The sequence below is a fragment of the Salarias fasciatus genome, chromosome 5 (genome assembly GCF_902148845.1).
Source record: "Salarias fasciatus chromosome 5, fSalaFa1.1, whole genome shotgun sequence".
Lineage (NCBI taxonomy): Eukaryota > Metazoa > Chordata > Actinopteri > Blenniiformes > Blenniidae > Salarias > Salarias fasciatus.
In genome coordinates this window covers 6,369,612-6,390,025 of record NC_043749.1, presented here as the reverse complement: position 1 = coordinate 6,390,025, position 20,414 = coordinate 6,369,612, and the positions used below count along the sequence as shown (strand labels likewise).

General features: G+C 45.5%; 2 protein-coding genes across 6 annotated transcripts; one reads left to right on the top strand and one right to left on the bottom strand.

Annotated features, from left to right (window-relative positions):
• Positions 1 to 33: 33 nt before the first annotated feature.
• LOC115388549 (dysbindin-like) lies at positions 34 to 10,692 on the bottom strand. Of its 2 annotated transcripts, none has more exons than XM_030091717.1 (4): positions 10,424 to 10,692; positions 1,008 to 1,163; positions 800 to 919; positions 34 to 720 (listed from the first exon to the last, which is right to left on the bottom strand). In XM_030091717.1, exons 1-4 carry the CDS (start codon positions 10,464 to 10,466, stop codon positions 440 to 442), a joined length of 600 nt encoding a protein of 199 aa, XP_029947577.1. In that variant the 5' UTR covers positions 10,467 to 10,692; the 3' UTR covers positions 34 to 439. The 2 variants fall into 2 exon arrangements, with proteins under 2 accessions (XP_029947577.1, XP_029947578.1); XM_030091718.1 differs by having other exon boundaries at positions 38 to 720; positions 1,008 to 1,160.
• LOC115388546 (uncharacterized) lies at positions 9,877 to 19,532 on the top strand. Of its 4 annotated transcripts, none has more exons than XM_030091710.1 (4): positions 9,877 to 9,886; positions 13,831 to 13,955; positions 15,399 to 16,606; positions 18,217 to 19,532. In XM_030091710.1, the coding sequence occupies exons 3-4, from the start codon at positions 15,524 to 15,526 to the stop codon at positions 18,595 to 18,597; spliced, it is 1,464 nt and encodes a 487-aa protein (XP_029947570.1). In that variant the 5' UTR covers positions 9,877 to 9,886; positions 13,831 to 13,955; positions 15,399 to 15,523; the 3' UTR covers positions 18,598 to 19,532. The 4 variants fall into 4 exon arrangements, with proteins under 4 accessions (XP_029947570.1, XP_029947569.1, XP_029947571.1 ...); XM_030091709.1 differs by lacking the exon at positions 9,877 to 9,886 and adding an exon at positions 9,919 to 9,940; XM_030091711.1 differs by lacking the exon at positions 9,877 to 9,886 and having other exon boundaries at positions 13,732 to 13,951.
• Positions 19,533 to 20,414: the final 882 nt, after the last annotated feature.

Sequence of the window (20,414 nt, the reverse complement as noted above, 5' to 3'; positions counted from 1 at the left end):
AAAACTGAGTATTCGCACTGGAAGTATGTTTTCAAAAACAGGGAGTTTAATAAGCACACATCACCCCAAGCTATGTTACATTTAGTTGCTCTTATTCTGGGTATCGCTTTGCTGCTGAGTTAATACAGTACAAAATTATTCATCCATCAACTACAATCCATGTGGTTAAAAACATTGGAGGGAATTGTGTCCGTTGCTACACCAGGAATGGAGAAGAAGAAAAAAAAGGAAATCTCGATATATTAACAGTTCGTGGCCTCCATCACACACACTGAACACTATGCAACCCATAAATCAGTGGTAAAGGTTGAAAGTACTGAGAAGAGAGAGTTTTTGGAAGACAGTCGAAGCTGACAGTCTTGTGACAATATTTGTCGTCCCAGAATCCTTTCTTTGCCCCCCGGCTGAGCCGTTCCACCACCGGGCTGCAGGTGAAGATCTACTGCTGAGCGGACGGATCCCCTGACGACGGAGACGGATTCGGACTTTTCGCCTTCTCTGCCTCGGCGGCTGCGGCCCTTCTCTTTATCGTGCTGGTGTGTGTTTCCTCGTCGTCCGATTCGATCGCCGGGGCGTCCACACCGTTGACGTTGATAGTCTGGCTGTCGGTGGAGGACTCTGACGACGTGGACGACATGCGGGACTTTGCATCAAGACTCTCGAGAACATGTCGAAAGAGTCCATTGCTGATTGCTTCCTCGTCGTCGTTGTTTCCTTCCTCTGGAAAATTGGGGAAAAAGTAACATTTGATGATTTGGGTTGTTTTCTTTTACCCTGATGTATGGAGGAGTCAACACACCTTCTTCTCCCACAGAGCTGAAGAAAACATCCAAACTCTCTTGATCAGAAATGTCTATTAGCTCCATCTGATCCAGAAGGTCCACATTCACCTCCATGGATGAGACGCTGCCAATGGGAGCTAGAAAAAAAACAAACAAAGGGAAAACAGTGGCAGTCTATGCATATTTCCACGAATACCAATGTGAATTTCTCCCACTTGAACTCACGTCTCTTGTAGTCCCTGATGCAGAGATGTGCTGAGGACAGGTAGACGTCCACGTCGTGCTGGAAGACTTCTTCAAAGAAACGCTGCCTCTCTCTGAGCTTGAGCTGCTGCGCTGCATCCACATCTGGCAGCCTCTGGGCTCGCTCCGTCTCCGCTGCTGACCACAAAGAAGAGACAAGACTGAAGACTGCAGACAAGTCAGAGACCATCTGGCGCTGCAGCATCCTGAGACACCGAGAGGTCAGAGACGTAGGAGCCAGAAGGGGGAGACCTTGAGCTGCAAGTGGAATGTACACAAAGTGTAAAGGGAACTGAATTTGGTGTGTGTTGCCATCATAAAGTCAAATTACACATTTCCAAGTTAATTTCAGGTATTTTTATACAAGGTTCCTTCTTGTAAATTGTAGACTCATGAAGCGAGTGACAATTCAGTGATTGCTATGCAAGAAAAAGCCATGAGTTCTCTGCACGCACGCACACACACACACACACACACACACACACACACCCCTGCTGTAATAACACTGTGTGCCATACCGATGTGAGAACATGGAGTTGTGATATCGTGATAGTGTGACAGCATTAGAAGTGAAGGGAGGGGGAAACATGTACATACCAGAGCCTGACTGCACATGAAGCAGCACATGAGATGACATAACAGATTCATTCAAACGGAAAACCACAGAGAAGGAAATCAAATATACAAATATATATGAATGAGGAGGTGAAAACATTCAGCCTTTTTATCATTTTTATGTCCTCATAATGCACCATTATTATTATTATTATTATTATTATTATTATTATTATTATTATTATTATTATTATTATTATTATTATTATTATTAAGAAGAAGTTCAGAAGCTTGTTTCATATATGTGACATGAATGTGTTTACTAGAAGAATATTCATGATTTTTTGGGAGAGTTTTTTTTTTTCATTTCTTCATACAATTGACAAAATACATGCTGCACTTAACTCAACCCATAGCAGTCCATGTTACACCGCTGCTAAAGCTGCGTCTGGCTTCTCAAGCACTTTTACGAGCTGCAGACAGGGATTGAGCTAATTGGATGAGGCCTCTAAGTCTGAACTGGGAATAATGGAGTGGTCTCGGCTGAGAGCAGCAGTCACTGCCGCTCTATAAATACACCAGAGAGTGATGGACAATCGACTCGTGAAGTCAACGAGGAATACCAGGAAGAGAAAACAATGTGTCTAAATCTGCTGTGTCTGATGAGAAGAAGAGACTGACTTTGCTACAAGGTCTTTTTATGTCCTCATAACGCACCATAAAACCTTGATAATTGCTGCTTAATCTGCTAATGCAGTAAGTCCCAAAACTGCAGGGTCGGCATAAAAGCAGCAACAGGTCGCCTTCTTCGGACTGCTGCATCAGCGCACTCGTGCCGAGGCACATGTCAGCGGCGAAAGTACAACATGAGCCTGTCACCGCGCCCCGGATCGTCCCCGTTTGACAGGATGCCTCCGGGGTGCAGAGGAGACGGCTCCAGAGAGGACACAGAGCAGCCCAACCTCAGGGTCCTGCTGACAGCAGCTACAGGCACGCAGGCTGTGGGTACAGACAGGATCACGGAATGTGGAAGCGAACGAATCTATCAGCAAGCTGACAGCAAAAACATCTCGCTGTACTTAATTTTCTTGCAGTTTTATTTTCACAATTGCTTCTTTATTCTGAAGTAAGGCCCTGCACGAAGAGCCTGATGATGGATCAATAATGCTGATGTCTAATCTTTACATTTTCACTTTGTGTCTTTGTTTTCATCACATTTGAACCCACTTTCCCTCCTTTTTCTTCAAATCGCATGAGTACATACTGATAGTGAAATGCAATAATAATAGCTGCTTAAAGTGAAGTGTTTCATCAATCACGTCTTGGATCTGTATTCCTGCTTGTCGACATGTTAGCTGTGAATGAAGCGGATTCCTGCAGTTCACTCTGGAGAACCTGAACACTTTTTACGGCTCGTCGTTTTCCCACAAGGAGCAGTACTTTGAACCGCTCACTTCCACTCTCCCACTTTGAGTCGTTTTTCGATCTCCTCTTTAAAAGAGACAGAAAGCAGTCATCAGTACCTGCAATCCCCTGCAGGAGGGGATGTTAGCGATCACAATCATGCATCGTGAGAGTGAGACGGCGCTGTCAGTACACCTGTTACAAGTGTTTTATTCCTGAAATGTTACAGAAAACGCTCATACCCCGAGGAGACTCGCGTAATCATGCATACTGTCTATTTTTTTTTTTTTTTTTTTTGCATTTTTCGTCTTTCCAGCATTTCCGTCGGGGCGTGGATGTGGAGAGGGGGTGGCGGGGTGTTGCAGGGTTGGGATGGCTTCTTTTGTCATCGCACTGTTACACAATCACAAATGCTATTGTCTTCAGAGCCTGAAGGAAGCATGAGGGAGCAGTGCTGACGAGGCAAGATGCCAGTGACAATCAGGAGCTGCCGGTCTGATGTGCGAGTTCAGATGAGCACCGCTTCTGGTTCAGGGTGATGATTTGAGGACATTTTGTGAGACAAAACACAGAACGTGGACAGCTATCATTATTCTCTTATCTACAGAACAATCAATCATCCCTAGAATGTTTGTGCTCAAAGATAATGAAGGTTCCCACAGACGTGTGTATCATTACATCCTTCAGTGTTTTCTCGCTCAGGTAAATAATGATTGATCACCGCATTGATTGTTTCTACTTTGAGGCCGAGGCCCATGGAGAGCTAAAGGTTAGCTACAGATGTATATCCTCACATTGATTTTTTTCCCTCCCTATCCAGTTCTTCTTTTCTATTGAATCGCCTTAATCAATATGAGTTCCCCTCGCTGCAGACGACCCCCGTGACCTCTGATTAGCACAACTGCTCACATGGGAGAAGCTCTGCTGTCTAAAGAGAAAAGCTTGGCTGCAGCATTCACCGCCGGTGAGATGATCATGTGCTCTGCTACAAGCTTCCCACAAAGCAAAGTCTTCAGTTTCAGGCTCTGAAACCTCGGAGGGACGCGCTGCTGGAGGGGGAGGGGGGGCGGCGAGAGGACGGAGGCGAAAACAACCTGCAGCCATGACTTTGGCCAGATATGTTTTTTTTTATTTCTTTTTTTCTCTTTGGAGAGCATCCCCTTTTCTGCCACTGTTAATCCACTTCCCTCTTCCTCCACCACTACACTTACCCTCCCTCCTTCTTTTATACCCCACTCCGTCTTCTCCGTCTCCCCTGCCCTCCTTCCTGTGCCATGCCCCGGGACTTCGGAAAGGGAAAGGTCATAGATCAGCTGGACATGCACAATGACTGGAACGGACAGAAAGATAGAGACACACAGGGCAGGCTGTACGTGTCTGCCAATACCCCCCACCCCCACCCCACATAAAGACAAACCCAGATCCTCCGCTCGCAGAGGAAGAAAGAGCCCATTCAGGACCAGACAAAAGCAGAGATGTAAGGGAAGGGGACTGGCCTGCCCTCCTCAAACATGACGCCACAGACAGGAAATCATTTCAGATTAAACGCAGCGGTAATATTAGAGTGAATTTATCTTTAAAGGGACAGAAAAACCCCACACCAAACTGTTAAATGGATGAAGTAGGACTACACCTCTGTGTTACGTTCTGAGGAAACTGTGTCATAGTTACATTTTACAGAAGAACAAGGTACGGCTTTCGACGAATACAGCGTTATGTAACGATGAACTCTCTGCTCTAATGTATTCACTCGTACTATCTATCACAGTTAAACACCACAACATCTATAACGTGGCTCTTTTCTCCATCCTGTTTTGAAGGACAGGCCTTTTGAAATGCCAGCTTAGAGCCACCAGCTGCACAGATATAAGCAGCATCACATTGATCTGAGGGCTGAACGGAGGGATAGGAGAGCTCGGTGTCGCCCACAGGCTGCCATTAGCCCATCGCTGCGCTAAATGAAAATGTGAGCTCACAGGCAGGCTCCCCAGCGACAGACTGAGAGAAGGTCAGAGAAGCACACAGCCAAGAAAGAAAAGTCGCTCCAGATGATCCAGTTGTTTCTGGTCGTCATGGGATGAAACTCCTGGGTTTGCAGCAGTTAAACGGAATCTCAGTGGGACCACGGTTTCCTCTCCTGCTCTGATTATAGAGCCGGTTGCCGTGCTCTGGGTCTCAGACTGCCGCAGCCTTTTCTGGGAAGTGGTTTTCTTACACAAACGGATGAAGTCATCCCTCTTTAAATGACGGCGGTGGTACATAAAACCGCCTCGCCGTGCACGCTGCCAAGAAAAAGAAGAAAAAAAAATGCCTTTGCATCCCGACTTTCTGCTTGTTTGTTGATTCTGTTGTTGTTTATTCTGAGTATTTAAAAGAACTCTTTATTAACTCTTCATCATCAACCTGGCGATGTGTATCCATGAACTCTGCACACACAACTCAAGGTGTCGGTTTTACATCCTCTCCACTGATTCTTGTGATCTTCATGGACAGGGCGTGAAGGCTGAGCTGACATCAGGAGGGACTGAATGGTGGCGCCTCTGCTCTATGCAGATGATATTGTCCTTTTGGCTTCATCTCATGATTGCCTCCAGCACTGGAAAAGCTCTCCTCAGGTCAGATTTGTGTTTGACTGTGTGTGGCGTTGTTCATCGGACTACAGGAGCCTTCTCAGCTCAAATTTGTGGCATTTGGTGCATATTCTACCGCAGCTGCTTTCGCATTCACGGTGCACCAGAATTGGATTGCTGCAAGAGTTTCGTTGTTCTTTCACACCGGCATAACGGCACTGCAGGAAGATCAAACACTCAGTAAGGTCGAGCCTGATGTGACCGGGGGTGGGGTTGGGGGTGGGGTTGGGGGGGGGAAGCAGCTTTAACGTAGCTGGTGTTGTGCCACAAAAGAAACAAGCAGAAGTTGAGGGAGACAAGGAAACGTAGGCGTCTTTGAAAACCCACACAGACGAAGCTGAAGGGCCTTTGCACAGGTAGCACAGTGATTAGCCAGAAGGTTTCAATCTTTTTTTTTTTTTTTTTTTTTTTTTTTTTTTGGTGGTGGTGTTTTCTCAGTGGGTGTGAGATTCTTACAGTTTTGTTTTTTTTTGTTTGTTTTTAGTTTTCATGCTTAGTCCCACAAGTTAGAGTCGAAGTCGAGTCAAATTGACATTATCTATTAGGGTTTTTTTTTTGTGTTTTATCTCTGATGGACTTTACTTTATTCAACCAAGTTACAAAACAAACCAATACAGATTTTTAAAAATTGTTTAATTACTTTATCTACTTTTCTTTTTACCATTTACCTGCTTTACTTTTTGTCATGTATTTAACCCTTTTTTTGTTTGTTGTTTGTTTGTTCTTCACACAACAGTTCTGTGAAGTTATGTAGGCTATGTTAAATGGAAAAAAACATGAGCATCTTCTTCTGTGTGATTTCTATACAACAGAGCAAACTAAACAGTACCGGTTGTTCCTATTCAGACACTTTGAAAGAACAAAAGGTTTATTTCACACTGACAGAGTCTAAACCGTGTCAAGACTGAGCAGAAACAGACTGTAAACACAGAGAGAAGGCGAGCATGCGAGGACAGGGACTTGAGGTGCCTGTAGAAAGTCTAAAAATGAAGTGTGGGAGCAGAGGGGATTTTCAGAAATGAGTCAACACACCAGTGTGGGAGTGGAGATGAAGAGACAAGATGGAGGGAAATCTGCATGGGCTTATTAGGTGTTATTTTCACCGAGAGTGTCTTCTGTACCTCTCAGCGCTGTGTTGACCTTAGCAGCGACAGCAGGCTGTTAGCAGCCTACAACTGGTCATTAGCGGATCGGTGTAGCTGCGGTAAAAAAATAGCGTCTCAGTGGTCATGAAGGACTGCGGAGGGAGAAGCTTTATCCCACTGTAACTCTGAAAGCCAGGACGCCACCAGGAATTGTTGAACTGAGAGCGTCTTACTCTGGATCGCTCCTCTAGCTTTTTATACGCTTCACGCTGAAAGCATCTTGCTGTAGATCATTTAAAATGACAGAAGGAGCTTTGAACTGAAGTGAAACTGAGATGTGCTCACACTAGTAAAACAAAGAAAGAAAGATGTCTTTAGACATCATGTTGTTTGTTGTTTTTGGGTTCTCTCTGAGTTTCATGCTTCGCTCCCATCGCTGACATTTACTGGGCTCCTGTTGCAACGTGGCTGAATTATTCATGACAGCTGCTGAGATGTGTCTGGACCGCCGTTTGAACTGTATTTCATGGCATGTGCTATATGTGTGTTGATTGTGTGTGGAACGAAGCACTGTCCTGCGCAGTCCAACAACAAGGGCATCAGTGTTAACGCTCTCCGTCCTCTCCTCTAACTGGATTTCGCTCAGAATTACAAAGCGCTGTTTGTAGGTCGCTTTCCTGTCCTACTGCCCTCCATGAGCCCCCAGCAGACCGTCATGAGTTTTCATCAACACAATGGGCACGAACAGATGACAAAGCACGGCCCATAGCTGTGTTTTTCACACTCTGGCGAATGAGATTCAGCCTGTTTATAATGGACAAATGAGGACGCGGTTCAGTGAATCAGCAGGTGACATGAATGAGTCTCTTCCTCTTTCAGGGGAATTCACTGCCAAATAACACCGAAATATATTGTGGTTTGTTTTGTCTGCATGACTGAGACAGAAATGTTCCGTTTTTATCAAAGGCTGACATGATGATAAACAACATCCAAACTGCTTTCTGTCCCTTCGCTAAAAGCTGTACTTATAATTTTGATGGATTTAAAGACAAAAAAAAAAAAAAACTCAGGGTCTGACATTTTTACTGTGTTGATGGAGACTTCAGCAGGATTTCTACAAGCTTCACCATGAACTGTAAACATACAGATGTAATTATAATGACATTATTCCACAGTTTGACTTTCTCTGGGTTATTAAGTGAAAGCAGGGATTGAAATCCATACAGCCATCATACGAGTATATGAACAGCTGGAGTATAATTCCACTTTGAGTAATTAAGAAATTACTGCGATGTTTGGGCAATGAGTTTGTGCTTGCTTGAATAATGATCCGACTCAGAAGTTATCAATCCATTTAAAAGCCAGTGAACCGTTGTTATTAGTTCTATAGATCTGGGTTAATAGAGCAAAGCTGCATCTGCTGGAGCGAGGACGTAAACTTCTCTGTGACCGGAGTCTCATCCTTCCTCTAATGCCTCTTTATCCAACTTAGGGTTGTAGGATCTGACTCCAACGTGGACAAAAAAAGCTACATCCTGTACATCCTGGTCCGAGACGACAGACAACTGCATACAAATGCATGCACGTGTAGAACATGGAAACTCACAGAAAGACCATCAATCCTGACCCGAACCATGAATACCACGAGTCCCTTGAACCACAAAGCGATAGTAAAAGATAACAAAGGTCTCTAAGTAGAGCAGGAGAGTGGCCGACTGAGCCGACTCCCAGAGGTCAACGTTATTATCTGACTTCAATGGAGGAAATGGACTGGAAGCACAAGAGCAGGACGCTGAGATTCACTCTGTTTGTGTTTGACTGGTCACAACGTCATAATAAAGAACTGGTCAAGTTCTGCTATGGTCATAGAATTTGCTATTAAACTTCTCATAATAGTTTCTTTAAAGCAGTATCTATAAAATTGTTTCTTGAGCAAGCAAGTGTGTCGCTTTCTTCAGTATTCAAAAGAACTGATGACATACTGATAGTCAGCGGCTCACTGAACCTGACAGAAGACTCAGGAAGGAAAAAGCAACTGACCCCAAGACCCCAGGTAATCAGCTTTTCTGCTGCCGCGAATGGTGTCAAGCAATATGTCGCAAACGTATAGTATAATAACAACTACATACCACATGAACATCATTCAGGATTTGTCTGCCTGATGAATAAAACTCTAACATCTACTCACCTTTTTCTCTGCACCTTAAGTTGATTGAGAATTGAACTATTCAATTCTCTCTGTGTATTCTCTTTAACTGACCAACCACACGCATGTTTAGCTCTTTTATAATGGGCAGCCCAGGCCAGAGGCTACAGTTGTTTTTCCCTTCTGGGCTCTGAGCTCCGGTGATATTTGCTTTATCTCTGCACGGATTCCGCTGAGCAGCGGGTAAATGGATTTGTGAGAGAACTAATGAAGAGCGCTGGTGTGTGTGTCTCTGGGGACACAGCGCAGACCTCTGATCTGATGGGAACCATAACTAGCCATCCAGACGTGACTGTTTCACTCTAATCTCATGCAAGCGCGGGTTTGAATCCGAGTGACAGTAAACTGCAGCACAACTGCGTTAAAGCTTTTAATCTGAGCCCGCATTGATAATATTTCTTCTGATTACGGTTTGTTTTTCCTCCAGCTCAGAGGCACGTCCAGTGTAAATCCTGCAGCATGTGATCAACTGTCACATTTTCAGCACGATGATTTGCCCATTAAGCAGCATTTATACTTCCTCAACCATATGTGGGTCATACCCACAGGGATCCAGCGAAGACAGGACTGAAACGGTCCGTCCTACGGCCAGTGCGCTTCCGTCTCTCAACTCTCAACAGCTGGTCGGCCCTGCTCTCCACTGCACACCGGCTCTCTCTGGCACATTCCCACAACGATCAGAAAGTGACAGTGCACACCGAGCACAGTCTCCCCGGGCAGAGCAACAGATGGGACGCGTCTTCTCTGGAGTCCCAGCCCTGATCCTTTTTAGCCTCATGAAATCGCTGATCTCGGTGGGACTAATTTGATTCCAGGTCCTATCTGGGTTGATGTCTGCGAAACATGTCGCAGACCCCGCCGCGGCGAGTCCACCCTGATGAGATCTGCACACACAATCCCATTAGAAATAACAGATCTTTGTCTTGAGCCGTGCGGTGGCCCCAATCCAAGGCTGCCTCAGTCTGTGTAACGTGTGTGTGTGTGTGTATGTGTGTGTATGTGTGTGTGTATGTGTGTGTGTGTGTGGGTGTGTGTGTGTGTCTTTGTGTGGGAATGCGTCCCTGTTTCCGTGTAAGAGAGTGACCCATTCATTTGGTATTAGTGAACATTACTCAGTGATGATTCAACATTCCTGTCTGAATTTGGGCTGCCGGCACCGCGCTCAGACCCGTCACCTCAGGCAGCATCAACACAACAGCAGCTTTAACACGTCGCCACAGCAGCTTCCACATTACACCTGACAAACACACACACACACACTGTTACATCGGTTACAATTAAGTTGGGAAATGAAAGAAGAATGAAGACTACGACATTTTCAGAAACAGGCACATTTGCCTTTTTGTCCTCTGCTTCATCAGAGCTTGAACATTAAAATTCAGATTTTTTAAACATGATTTCTATCAAGTTATAATGTGATTTAAGTGGATACTTGCTCTCGCTCACACACTCCTCTAATTTATTTAGAACAACTGACCAAATTGAGCACATATGAAGTTATAAAGAAGAGGCACTCACAGGACAGGCGTTTGCTGTGCAGGTTGGCCGACGAGGAGTTCATGATGCCTGGAAGTTGTCAGAGGCTTCAGGACAGTCGGGGAGGCAGGATGTGTCAGTGGTGGCCGATCAGCCCTGTGAGAGTCCAGCGGAGAGTCCGATGAGCATCTCCCGCCTCCTCTGGCTCCTGGAGGGACGGATGTGAGCTCTGACGCCCCGCTGCTCCCCTTCCCCACTTCCCTTCTTCCCTCACTGGACTCCCGGCCACTCGGACGAGAGCAAGAACAAGATTGTGGCTCTGTGGAGAGAAGCAGCTGACCAGTGACAGGAGGAGGGAGGAGCTGGGAGAGGGAGGGAGGGGGGAGAGACAGAGAGAGAGAGGGAGAGAGACAGAGAGAGAGAGGGGAGAAGGGATTGGGACGAGGGAAGAGGGAAGATTTTATGTAACTGCGTGGAAAATACCAAGGAAATACAGACACATGCATGTGTTATTTTTGTCTCCCCCCCTCCTCCCTCATCTCCCCCCTCTGTGTTTCATGTTTTAGTTGGAGAGTTAAACCCTCTCCCTCGCTCTCAAAAAAAACTTATTTGTCCACTTTTATTTAGTTATAACATGAAGTGCATTAACAATTTTTTCCCACACATGAAAACATTAAAAAAAATGTAAATTGAGATTTTTTCTGTATGTGTAACAAAAAAAAATGACAAACTGCCTTCAGAAAGTATTGTAATCTGTAAATAGATAAATAATTATTGATTTTTCCTTTTAGCTGACATACATGACAGTTTATTTAGTTTACAAAAATGCAGAAATTGACTTCATAATCATTCGATTTGATTTTTTTTCCTCTTAAATCTTAATAAAGGACATTTTTGTGGTGGTCAGTTTTGGGGAGGGGTCAGCCTTGCGATCACTGAAGGCTTCCACTCACTTGATCCTTGTGTCATTTGTGTTGTGTGCATTTCCTCAAAAACTCCTTTACTCTTTCATAGTTACACATACTTTTACTTTTTGTCCAAGGTTCAAGTCCAGGTCAGGCTTTAGGGGAATTATTTATATTTTATTATTATTTCCACCTGTTAAGGATTAACACTTGAGCCTCACTGGGAAACATTCTGATGGTTCAGTCATGAGACCTGCCAGAGCAGCGTCGATCCTCGATGTATCCTCAACACCATCTAGTGGACACCAGCTGTCTGCTCCAGGTTCTCGAGCAGGACTTGATGATTTCACAATATTTGCTTGCGAAGCCTCACAAAGCAGCATTGCATCACAGACTTTTCCCAAACCCAGCATCAGCATCCGAGACAGGCCTTTGAAGTGTGTGTTTTTCACAGATGCATACGAGGATAAATGCAGATGTGAGTCATTGTGAGAACATTTGTAATAATGACTCTGCACAAAACAACTAACTTGTTGATCTGCGGCAAAAACTGCAATTTAAAAAAAATTAAATGATACAAGTGTTTAAAAAAAACTCCAAATGATTTTTATTTATTGAAAAATCCAAATTAAAAGAATAATCCACAAAAAGTCGGTGATGATGTGCTTATTTTTGAAAGTGCATCAGTATGGAAACTTTCATTACCGAACCTCACGCTCGGTGTTTGTGCCAAGCTGCCAAGTGAAACTGCAAATACAAGCTGTAATGTGGCAGTTGGGAAGTGGTGGGAGTTGCTGGTGATTTCTAACAATACAAACACACTCTCTGCAAATGTCAGCGGTGGAGGTGGTTTTGTCTAAATGTGTTAGTTGTGGCAAAGGCTGCAGTGCTACACTTTGAAACAGTTGTGAGCCTGCGTGTGTGTGTATGTGTGTGCACACCGATCAGCCACAACATTATGAACGCTGACAGATGATGTGAATAACACGGCGGAGAGATTATCTCAGTCAGCAAGTTCACAGTTTCCCTTGCTGATGAGCTTTGAGGAGTAAAACTGGGGAAAGTTTAACGACGAGTTTAGCAAAGACCAGATTGTGATGGGTCAGAGCGTCTGCCAGATCTTGGCTCTGCAACGGTCAGTATCGTTCGAGAGCGGACCGAGGAGGGAAATGAGGTCAAGAGTGGTTCAGAAGAACCTCAAGGTCCCGTGGAGGATCCATTTGTTACCGTCAGGACTTAAAAAGACCTGCCGCTAGCCTTTTGGTGGCCGATCCCACGATCAGGAGGTTGAATGGAGTCCCGGGCTCCGGGCTGTTTTGGAGAAAGGGAAGAACGAACACCGTATTAGGCAAGTGTTCATACTGTTATAGCTGCTGGTTACAAATGAGAGAGGCGAGAAAGAGAGACGCACAAAAAAAAAGGCAGTGGGCAGAGGAAGCATGATGTGACTCAAAGTGAGAAATCCTCCTCACCACAAACTAAATCATGCGTAGGCTTTCCCCTGACTGGGGGTTCACCTGCTGAGGCCCTGCAAAATCGATCGCTGAGAGCCGAGCTGCCGAGCTGCTCGGGCAGATGAGCGTCAGAAGCTGTGTCCTCTTTCTTGTGAGACGAACCATAGAAGATGTTTCGTCCATGAGAACGGCCCTGTTCTTTTCCTGCAGGGAGCCGACGGCGTCACCCAAAGCTGACCTTTTGATGTGTTGATCAAAAACACCGAGAAATCAGCCGTTTGGTTCGGGCAACTCGCTCAATAAGGATGAAACATTATTAATTCACATCTGCCCACTGAGGTGAGGAAAACAGGAAGTCAGAACAACAGGAAGAAGTAACGGCAAACAAAGGCTATCTGTGATCACACTGTAGATGTGACTGGAAGATTATCGTCCTCAGACTGAATCCTTTTTTTTTTTTTTTTTTGCCGTTTCTTTTTGCTTTAATGCCTCTGCGAGTGAGTTCAGGCTCGTCTAAAGCAGCGATTTCTCGCCCTCACTACACCAGGCAAAACGCCAAAGCCATCAGGCAGTCATACGCCTACCATCAGCTGAGGAGTTGCACAGCAGTCTCATTTCTAATTATACACCCAACAACAGAGAGCCACGGAGTGAGGGAGACAGAGAGAGAGAGAGTGTGGAATATGGAGAGAGGAAGAGGAGGTTGATTACAAATGGAAGAGAGGCTAGGAGTGCTACTCAGCAGCAAACACGGGGTGAACAAGTTCAGTTGTGAGAGACCGTAAGAGAGAGAGAGAGAGAAATAAAGAAAAAATAGGGTAGAGGGAGAAACATTAAATCTGTCTGAGAAAGGTTAACGGGACTGACTGACGGACTGAGCAGAGTGGGAGTGTAAAATGTAAAAAGCGAGTAGGAGGGATAAGAGAGAGAGAGAGAGAGAGAGAGAGAGAGAGAGAGAGAGGAGGAGAAGAGAGGAGAGGAGAAAAGGAGGAGTGCATGTCTGATAGACAGTCTGTAGAGCTTGTCTGGATTCCTCTGCTCTGCTTTGCTTCTTCACCTGCAGCCTGTGAGGACGACACAAGCCAGACAGGTGTGTGTGTGTGTGTGTGTGTGTGTGGGTAGAGCATCTGCCTTCACGCTGTTAACATGGATGGACACTCTCTATGAAGATGGATGCACAGACAGACACAGATGGGTGAAGGATGAAACATGTAAGTGAGTCTTCAGTTAACAACTGTTTGTCTCATTTTATGCTCAGAATAATTCTTCTTTTTTTTTTTCTTTTTTTTTATCTTCTTGAAGAACCAGCTATGACATAAGTGTTCTGCATGCATTACTGGGGAACTCTGTGGAATAAACTTGGGTTTTAAAGCATTTCAGCGTGACAGGGAGAATTACCACACTAAGTATTATATTGTCACGGCTTGATAAGCGATTCCTGAGTCGAGATTGTGATTATCATGACAGCAGCAAACACACTGGACTGTGCTGTCTGTACATCTCATTTCCATAGATTAGTGACCTGTAGTGACCACGCTCCCTTTGTAGGGTTATTAAGCCTGCAAACACCTCAGGCCTTGTTGAGACAACATCTAATCATGCCAGTCTGGGTCACTGTGAGTACACAGCCCACACCTCCATGTCATTTGAATTCATTTACATTCACGCCACAGGTATTTCGCTGACAAATACTAATCTATTCATTGCCTGGTGGTGGTATAGCGCTGACTGCTCACATGGGATTGTCAGTGTGAGGGTGTTGTCTGATCCCACACACGCACTCAGACATAATAGCTAAACAGCTCCTATCAGAGACATGCCTGTCAGGAAGAGTGAAAGAGGTCCATTCAGCGGCGAAGCTCAGCTGTGCCGATGACATAATGAAGTGAGCTTTGCACTGACAGGCTGCAAAAGTCCCCGGCTGCTCTTTACCTCCACTGTAAAGACTGTGGCTGCAGTGTCTTTCAGCAGGTAGGACACCGATTGTGTGTCTGGTCACAATGCACTTATATTTATCCCACTTCAGTGCACTGACTCACTTCTATGCATGCATGTAAGGAGGAACGTGGCTTTCCAGAGGCCAGTCGTGAGATAACCGTAACCCCCCCCCCCCCCCCCCCCACGTTCATTCACTCAGTGTACTTATTTTTTATAGAATGACAACTTTATTTAAAGACATAATTAACATGGAAGGAGGTAAAATCCCTCAAAAAAAAAAAAAAAAAAAAAAAAAAGAAGGCTAGCTCAAACTTTACACCCACCACCATCATTTCACTTCGCCGTGTCCTCACGCCACCCATCCACACTGTGCAATACTTTGTTACCATAGTAACTTTTTAACAAAGGAGTTGGGAGACGTCTATCAAGCCGAACCCCGTCAATATAGCAATTGGTGGTTGGAAAGCTGTCATTTCAAACTGATGGTGAAGTTATTGTTGGGATGTCAAAGGGACATTTACAGGCTGCGATCTCGCCACGTGGCACTTCCAGAGGGGGGAAGGGAAAAAAAAAAAATTCTGGCATGAATCAACATCTGAAAAAGAAAGCAGCAAAAAAAAAAAAAAAAGAGGCTTCCTAAAGGGGATGCAATTAACTTCTCTTTCATGACACCTTAGTTGTGAGGATGTAAAGTGCTCTGATATTTATTTTTTCCTCCAGCTCAGACTGCGATGATGACCTTGGATCTGCAACACTTGCCAAGACACAAATGGAGTCTGTGATCACGACGCCACCTCTTCGTCTGCGGGAAGCCATGCCGTGCTGGTGCAAGTAAAAGGCAGCCAATGAGCTTCACGACAAACCCGGCCGTGGTCCCAGACAGGGACAGCCTCCCACTCAAAAAGCGCGACCAAAGACCAAGTTCACCTGTGCATCAACAGCAGCAGCAGCAGCAGCAGCAGCAGCAGCAGCAGCAGCACGATGCTGCAAATTTCAAGGTGCCGTACCCGTACAGGGGCCTCGGTGAGTGTAAGGCCAAACACACGGGCCCGATCCAGCCGGTGCCGAGGCGGGTCCCGGCGCTGTACCAGCCCTGGATGCAGACCCACACATCCAGCAGGTCCAAGCCTCACGTCCTCTCTGCTTTCAGAGAGCATCACGGGTGGGCAGAGTGGCGGGACTTTGGTCCCCTGCACCCCGGCTGGGACTTCTCTCACCACTATCAACACCAAAGGCACTTGTCCAGCACAGCCGTACAACACCCCGGCCACCTGCAATACCCCTTCAAGTTAGGAGCCATCTCTCTGGTGGCTGAGGAGTTCCACAAAGCCAGTGGAGCGAGCGGCTGGGAGAGGACACTGAGAGACCGGAGCTTGAACCCAGAGCGGCTGAGCTACGGCAGAAACAAAGGCCCGTACGAGAGAAGAGGAGACCGGAAAGCGGAGTTTTTCCCAAGAATTGAGAAGACAAGTCATCTGTCGCTGAGCCCACGTCTACCTCAATCCCCACATGAGGATCTCGCATCACAACAGGATTTGTTGCACAAATCGGCAAAAGCTTACAGATATTCTGCCGCCGGAAGTTGTTTCACGAGGGATGCCTGTGACGACTCAGACACCTCAAGCACCACCATGAAGGAGGAAACACCACGCTCTCCCCCCGCCCGCCCTGCCGAGCGCGCTTCCTCCTCAGACTCTCTGAACCGCTTCCCCTGGCTGATCCCTCACTTCGTGGCAGGTTCTCTGATTGAGCTGCGAGACGGTCAGCTGCGGAGGGTGGAGCACCTGCAGACGGAGGACTTCCTGCTGGGCTCGCTGGCTTGTCCAGACCTGCGCCTGAGCTGCTGCACGGTGCAGAGCATCTCCCCGTCGGCCTCCGCCTCCTCCGTCTCTCGCCTCCTCATCCTGCTTCACGAGCAGCAGTCTCAGGTGAAGGGAAATCACCCTGCGGTATTGATATTCACAACAGAATCCCGACAAGCAGCTGTTGTCATTTTCCTTGCATAGTATAATCTGTACTCAGGTCATGGAGCTTTTATAGGTTTAGAGAATACTAACTAAATATGGCTGCAGCAGGGAGGGTGAAATCGGAGAGCGTCTGGAATGAATAACGAAAAGATGAGATTATATTAAAGAAATAGGCTTGTTGACATTTGCAGCTCAGCACAGCACAAGCAATCCAAGCCTGTAATAATTTGCAGCTGAAAATAGTCCCCAGCCGTCGCACTCTTGTCTCCTGTAAAGTAATTCTTGCTAAACATTACAGTGGTGGCGGGCTTTTTTATTATCGAGCGGCATCTTTAGTCGCTGCGACTATATGCTGGGGGCATGGTGGGAATATTTATGAAATCTCATCAAACTGTATTTCAGGGTCTTCTGTACCTGCTGATACGGCAGGTGCAGTAACACTCTGTATTACCGTGGAAGCTGTTACTCATTATTTCCGTCGTACATGAAAACAGTTGCAGAGACGCTGTCTGTCAGAGATGCTGAAGTTTTTTTTATTTTTCTCCCCAGTGTTGACATCTCCGCTCTAAATAAGACACAAGTGGTTTGTAACTGTCTGCGTGAGGCTAGTTCATCCCAGCTCTTTCATTACCACCTCTCGTTTTTGTCATTGATTTTATATAGAGTTTATGTAATTTTTGTTCTGCATGATTTTCCAGTATTAGATCCTCTCAGGAGTGCGTCCAATGGAGCGCTGGTCGCTGAGAAAACCAGAATAATGGCCGATTCAAATAACATCCACACCATGTGACCTCCAAACAATTAAAGACTGATTCACAAAGTATTGACAGCTGGACTGTCACAGAAACGCCACCGTATGTGTGTGCATTAATAAAACACCACAATTAAGATTTCACTACATTATTAAGTAAAACAACTTGATTACTTTTCAATGAAAATAATCCACCTTACTGTAGTGAAGTACTGACTTTCATTTTCTTGCACAACACTGAAGCCTGGGGCTCCTGTCTCTGGTTCAGCATGCACTGTTTTCCAATAAATTGATCTTTCAGAGAGTTTGCATTAAAAAATATTATTGGTAAGTGATAAAAGACATTTCCGGAACACTTGTTTTAAAATATCGACTTAAATATCACACACTTGGATTTGGACTGTTGCACATTCTGTAAGTCTGACTTGTATTTGTCACACTTTCATGACATCCGAGTTTTATTCATTGTCAGTACATCAGCTTTACAGCTATTGATGAGAGGAATTATACTTGAACGACTGAATAACATTTCACAGAGCGAAATGTTTTCAAAGTTTCTGCTGATAAATGTATTTTTATCACATATGAAAAGGGCTGAAAATAAAACTCTATAGAAACTTTAAAAGATTAGGCTGAAGGTTTAACAACCCTGTTGCTTCAAATGATCAAACAGCCATGTCTTGTTCTGTTACTGTCAAGATTCAAGATGATTAGATTCCCTAAACTGAAACAACACCACCCCCTAGTGAGTGTGTGTCCACTCTGACCTGTGTGTGTGTGTGTGTGTGTGTGTGTGTGTGTGTGTGTGTGTTCCCTGCAGGAGCTGGTAGATGTGTATGTGGAGTATCCCTTCTTCGTGCGAGGCCGGGGCTGGTCCTCCTGCAGCCCTGAGCGGACGGCCCGGCTCTGCGGCCTGCAGTGCCGCCAGCTGAGCGTGGGGGACGTCTGCCTGGCCCTCACACCCGTCTCGGCCCCGCAGATTGCGCCGTCTGCCCCCCTGGAGCAAAAGGCATCACCAAAGAAGCCGGAGGGAGGGCGTGAGGCCCCGGGGCCAAAGCGAGCTCAGACCCCTCTGTGCACACACACGGCTCCGGGGCCAAAGCCGCAAACGGGGCGGAGGAAGGCGGGACCGGAGGCTCTACGCAGGAGACACTACTCAGCCCCTGAGCTCAGGGGCCCGGGGACCAACTGCATGAAGTGAACAGGGGGGCAGTGTTTTATGGGGAGTCGGTCTCCTTAACGCTCAGCAAAAATCAGCCTGAGAATGCTGTATTCCTACCTCCTCAGTATATTTCTGTGCTTGACTGTCATTTCCGTTTCAGTAGGGAGGAGCAACAAAGAACAATACAGTAACATTAACTGTCAGGATCTCCTGAAGCCAAACCTCCATCAGCCCAGCAGCATTTGTTCAAAGCTGTCAGGGATCACCGAATGATAATTACTTGTGTCAGAATTCAAGTTTTCGTTCTCCGCTCCCCTGATCAGCATCTTTACAATGCATCATATTTTATTCATGCCAGGCAGGGTGAGCTTCAATCTATATTGCCACAGGGAGCCGCTTCACTGGCAGTTCATCTGAGGGAAATCCGGGCGCTTCAAACAACACTGTTGGTGGAATTCTCGCTCAGATGTGAAAGTTCACATTATTTCTAGCTGTTCTGACTAAAACAGCCCACGTTCCTTGTGAAGCACATAAAAAAAACATAAAATAAAAAAAAAACTCCCTCAGGTCTTTTTGTTGCTGTTGATATAGTTTAAAGTACATCTCTGTTCCGCCTAATATAATGTAGTAAACGTATTTTCCTCAGTTTAAGAGGGTTAAACTGACAATCAGCACAACTTTTGTGTATGTAGGGTTTAATTTTCAGCTTCTACCTCCATTTTCTATCTACAAATATGATCTGTGCGCACAACAGTGTGGGCTACGAAGCCTATGAACCCTGCTTCTTGGTGAATGTCTATTTGCATGGTTGTTTCATGCCTGCGTTGTAGATACGCTCTGCTTTTTGTACTGATGCTGCTTTCTAAGTATCGCTATGAATGGAGAGACTAATGCTGTCGTAGCGTGTCGAGTGTTGTACGGTGACTTGTCGGCTCTTCGATGTGACTTTTCTCCCACAGAGGGAATAAAACTGACCTGCAGATCATGTGAGTCCAACTGGGATATCACAGTTTAAGCTTGTGGATTGTCTTTTTTTTGTGTGTTGTATTTTCTGTTATATACACACTGCTGGGTGTTTAGGTGTTTCAGCTCAGCGGGGATGTTTCTTCATTTTTTCCTCAAGGAACAGCAGGAAAGAAAGGTAAACCTCAAGCATTTAATGGACTGTTTAAAAAAGGATTGATGCTGTTGAAAGATTCAAGGTGTATAATTAGAAGAAAAGTAGAATTTAAAGAGAAGCAGCCCTTCAACTGAAATGTCTCGTTTCAGAGAGTCATGAAATGAAAGGCTCTGTAAAGGGTCAGTCCAGGCTAAATGACATATTTAAACACCACGTCTCACTAAGTTTTGCACAGCTCAAGTATATAATTTAGAGAAAAAAAAAAAATCTGTATAATGAGGAACTGTGCATATGTTATCCTTAATCGGATTTGTATATCTATGCATATCTAAGAAAGCTGCCCTTGAGCGATGATCCGCCATGTTTGGAGGGAAGGAAGAAGCCCAGACTTCATTTAAACTAGAAGTAAAAACATCTTCCATCTAGACACCTAAGGTTTTACCTTTATGGGGAGATAAATGCTCATCGCTTCAGTTACATCAAGTAACCAATCTGCTTTCCTTTAATGGCAATCGCCTCCCGAGTCGAACCAGCAAGAAAAACAGGAAGGTTTGTCGTTACGATGACAAGAACAGCGGAGAGTACACGTCCCAGACGTTCCACCACAGCGACATTACCCATTGAGCCATCTGGCTGCAGCAACAGGGAAACGCCTGCGCATTTCTATAAGGAAGGCGGTGGAAATTCACATCTTCGGTTGTTTCAAGGTTGTTTCCACTGCAGGCCGAAGAGATAA

Coding starts and splice junctions, on each gene's coding strand:
- LOC115388546 (XM_030091710.1), top strand. CDS start 15,524: ATGAGCTTCACGACAAACCCGGCCGTGGTCCCAGACAGGGACAGCCTC. Junction 16,607..18,216: donor TTCACGAGCAGCAGTCTCAG/GTGAAGGGAAAT, acceptor TGTTCCCTGCAG/GAGCTGGTAGATGTGTATGT.
- LOC115388549 (XM_030091717.1), bottom strand. CDS start 10,466: ATGAACTCCTCGTCGGCCAACCTGCACAGCAAACGCCTGTCCT. Junction 1,164..10,423: donor GCACAGCAAACGCCTGTCCT/GTGAGTGCCTCT, acceptor CTTTGTGGTCAG/CAGCGGAGACGGAGCGAGCC. Junction 920..1,007: donor CATCAGGGACTACAAGAGAC/GTGAGTTCAAGT, acceptor TTTTTTTTCTAG/CTCCCATTGGCAGCGTCTCA.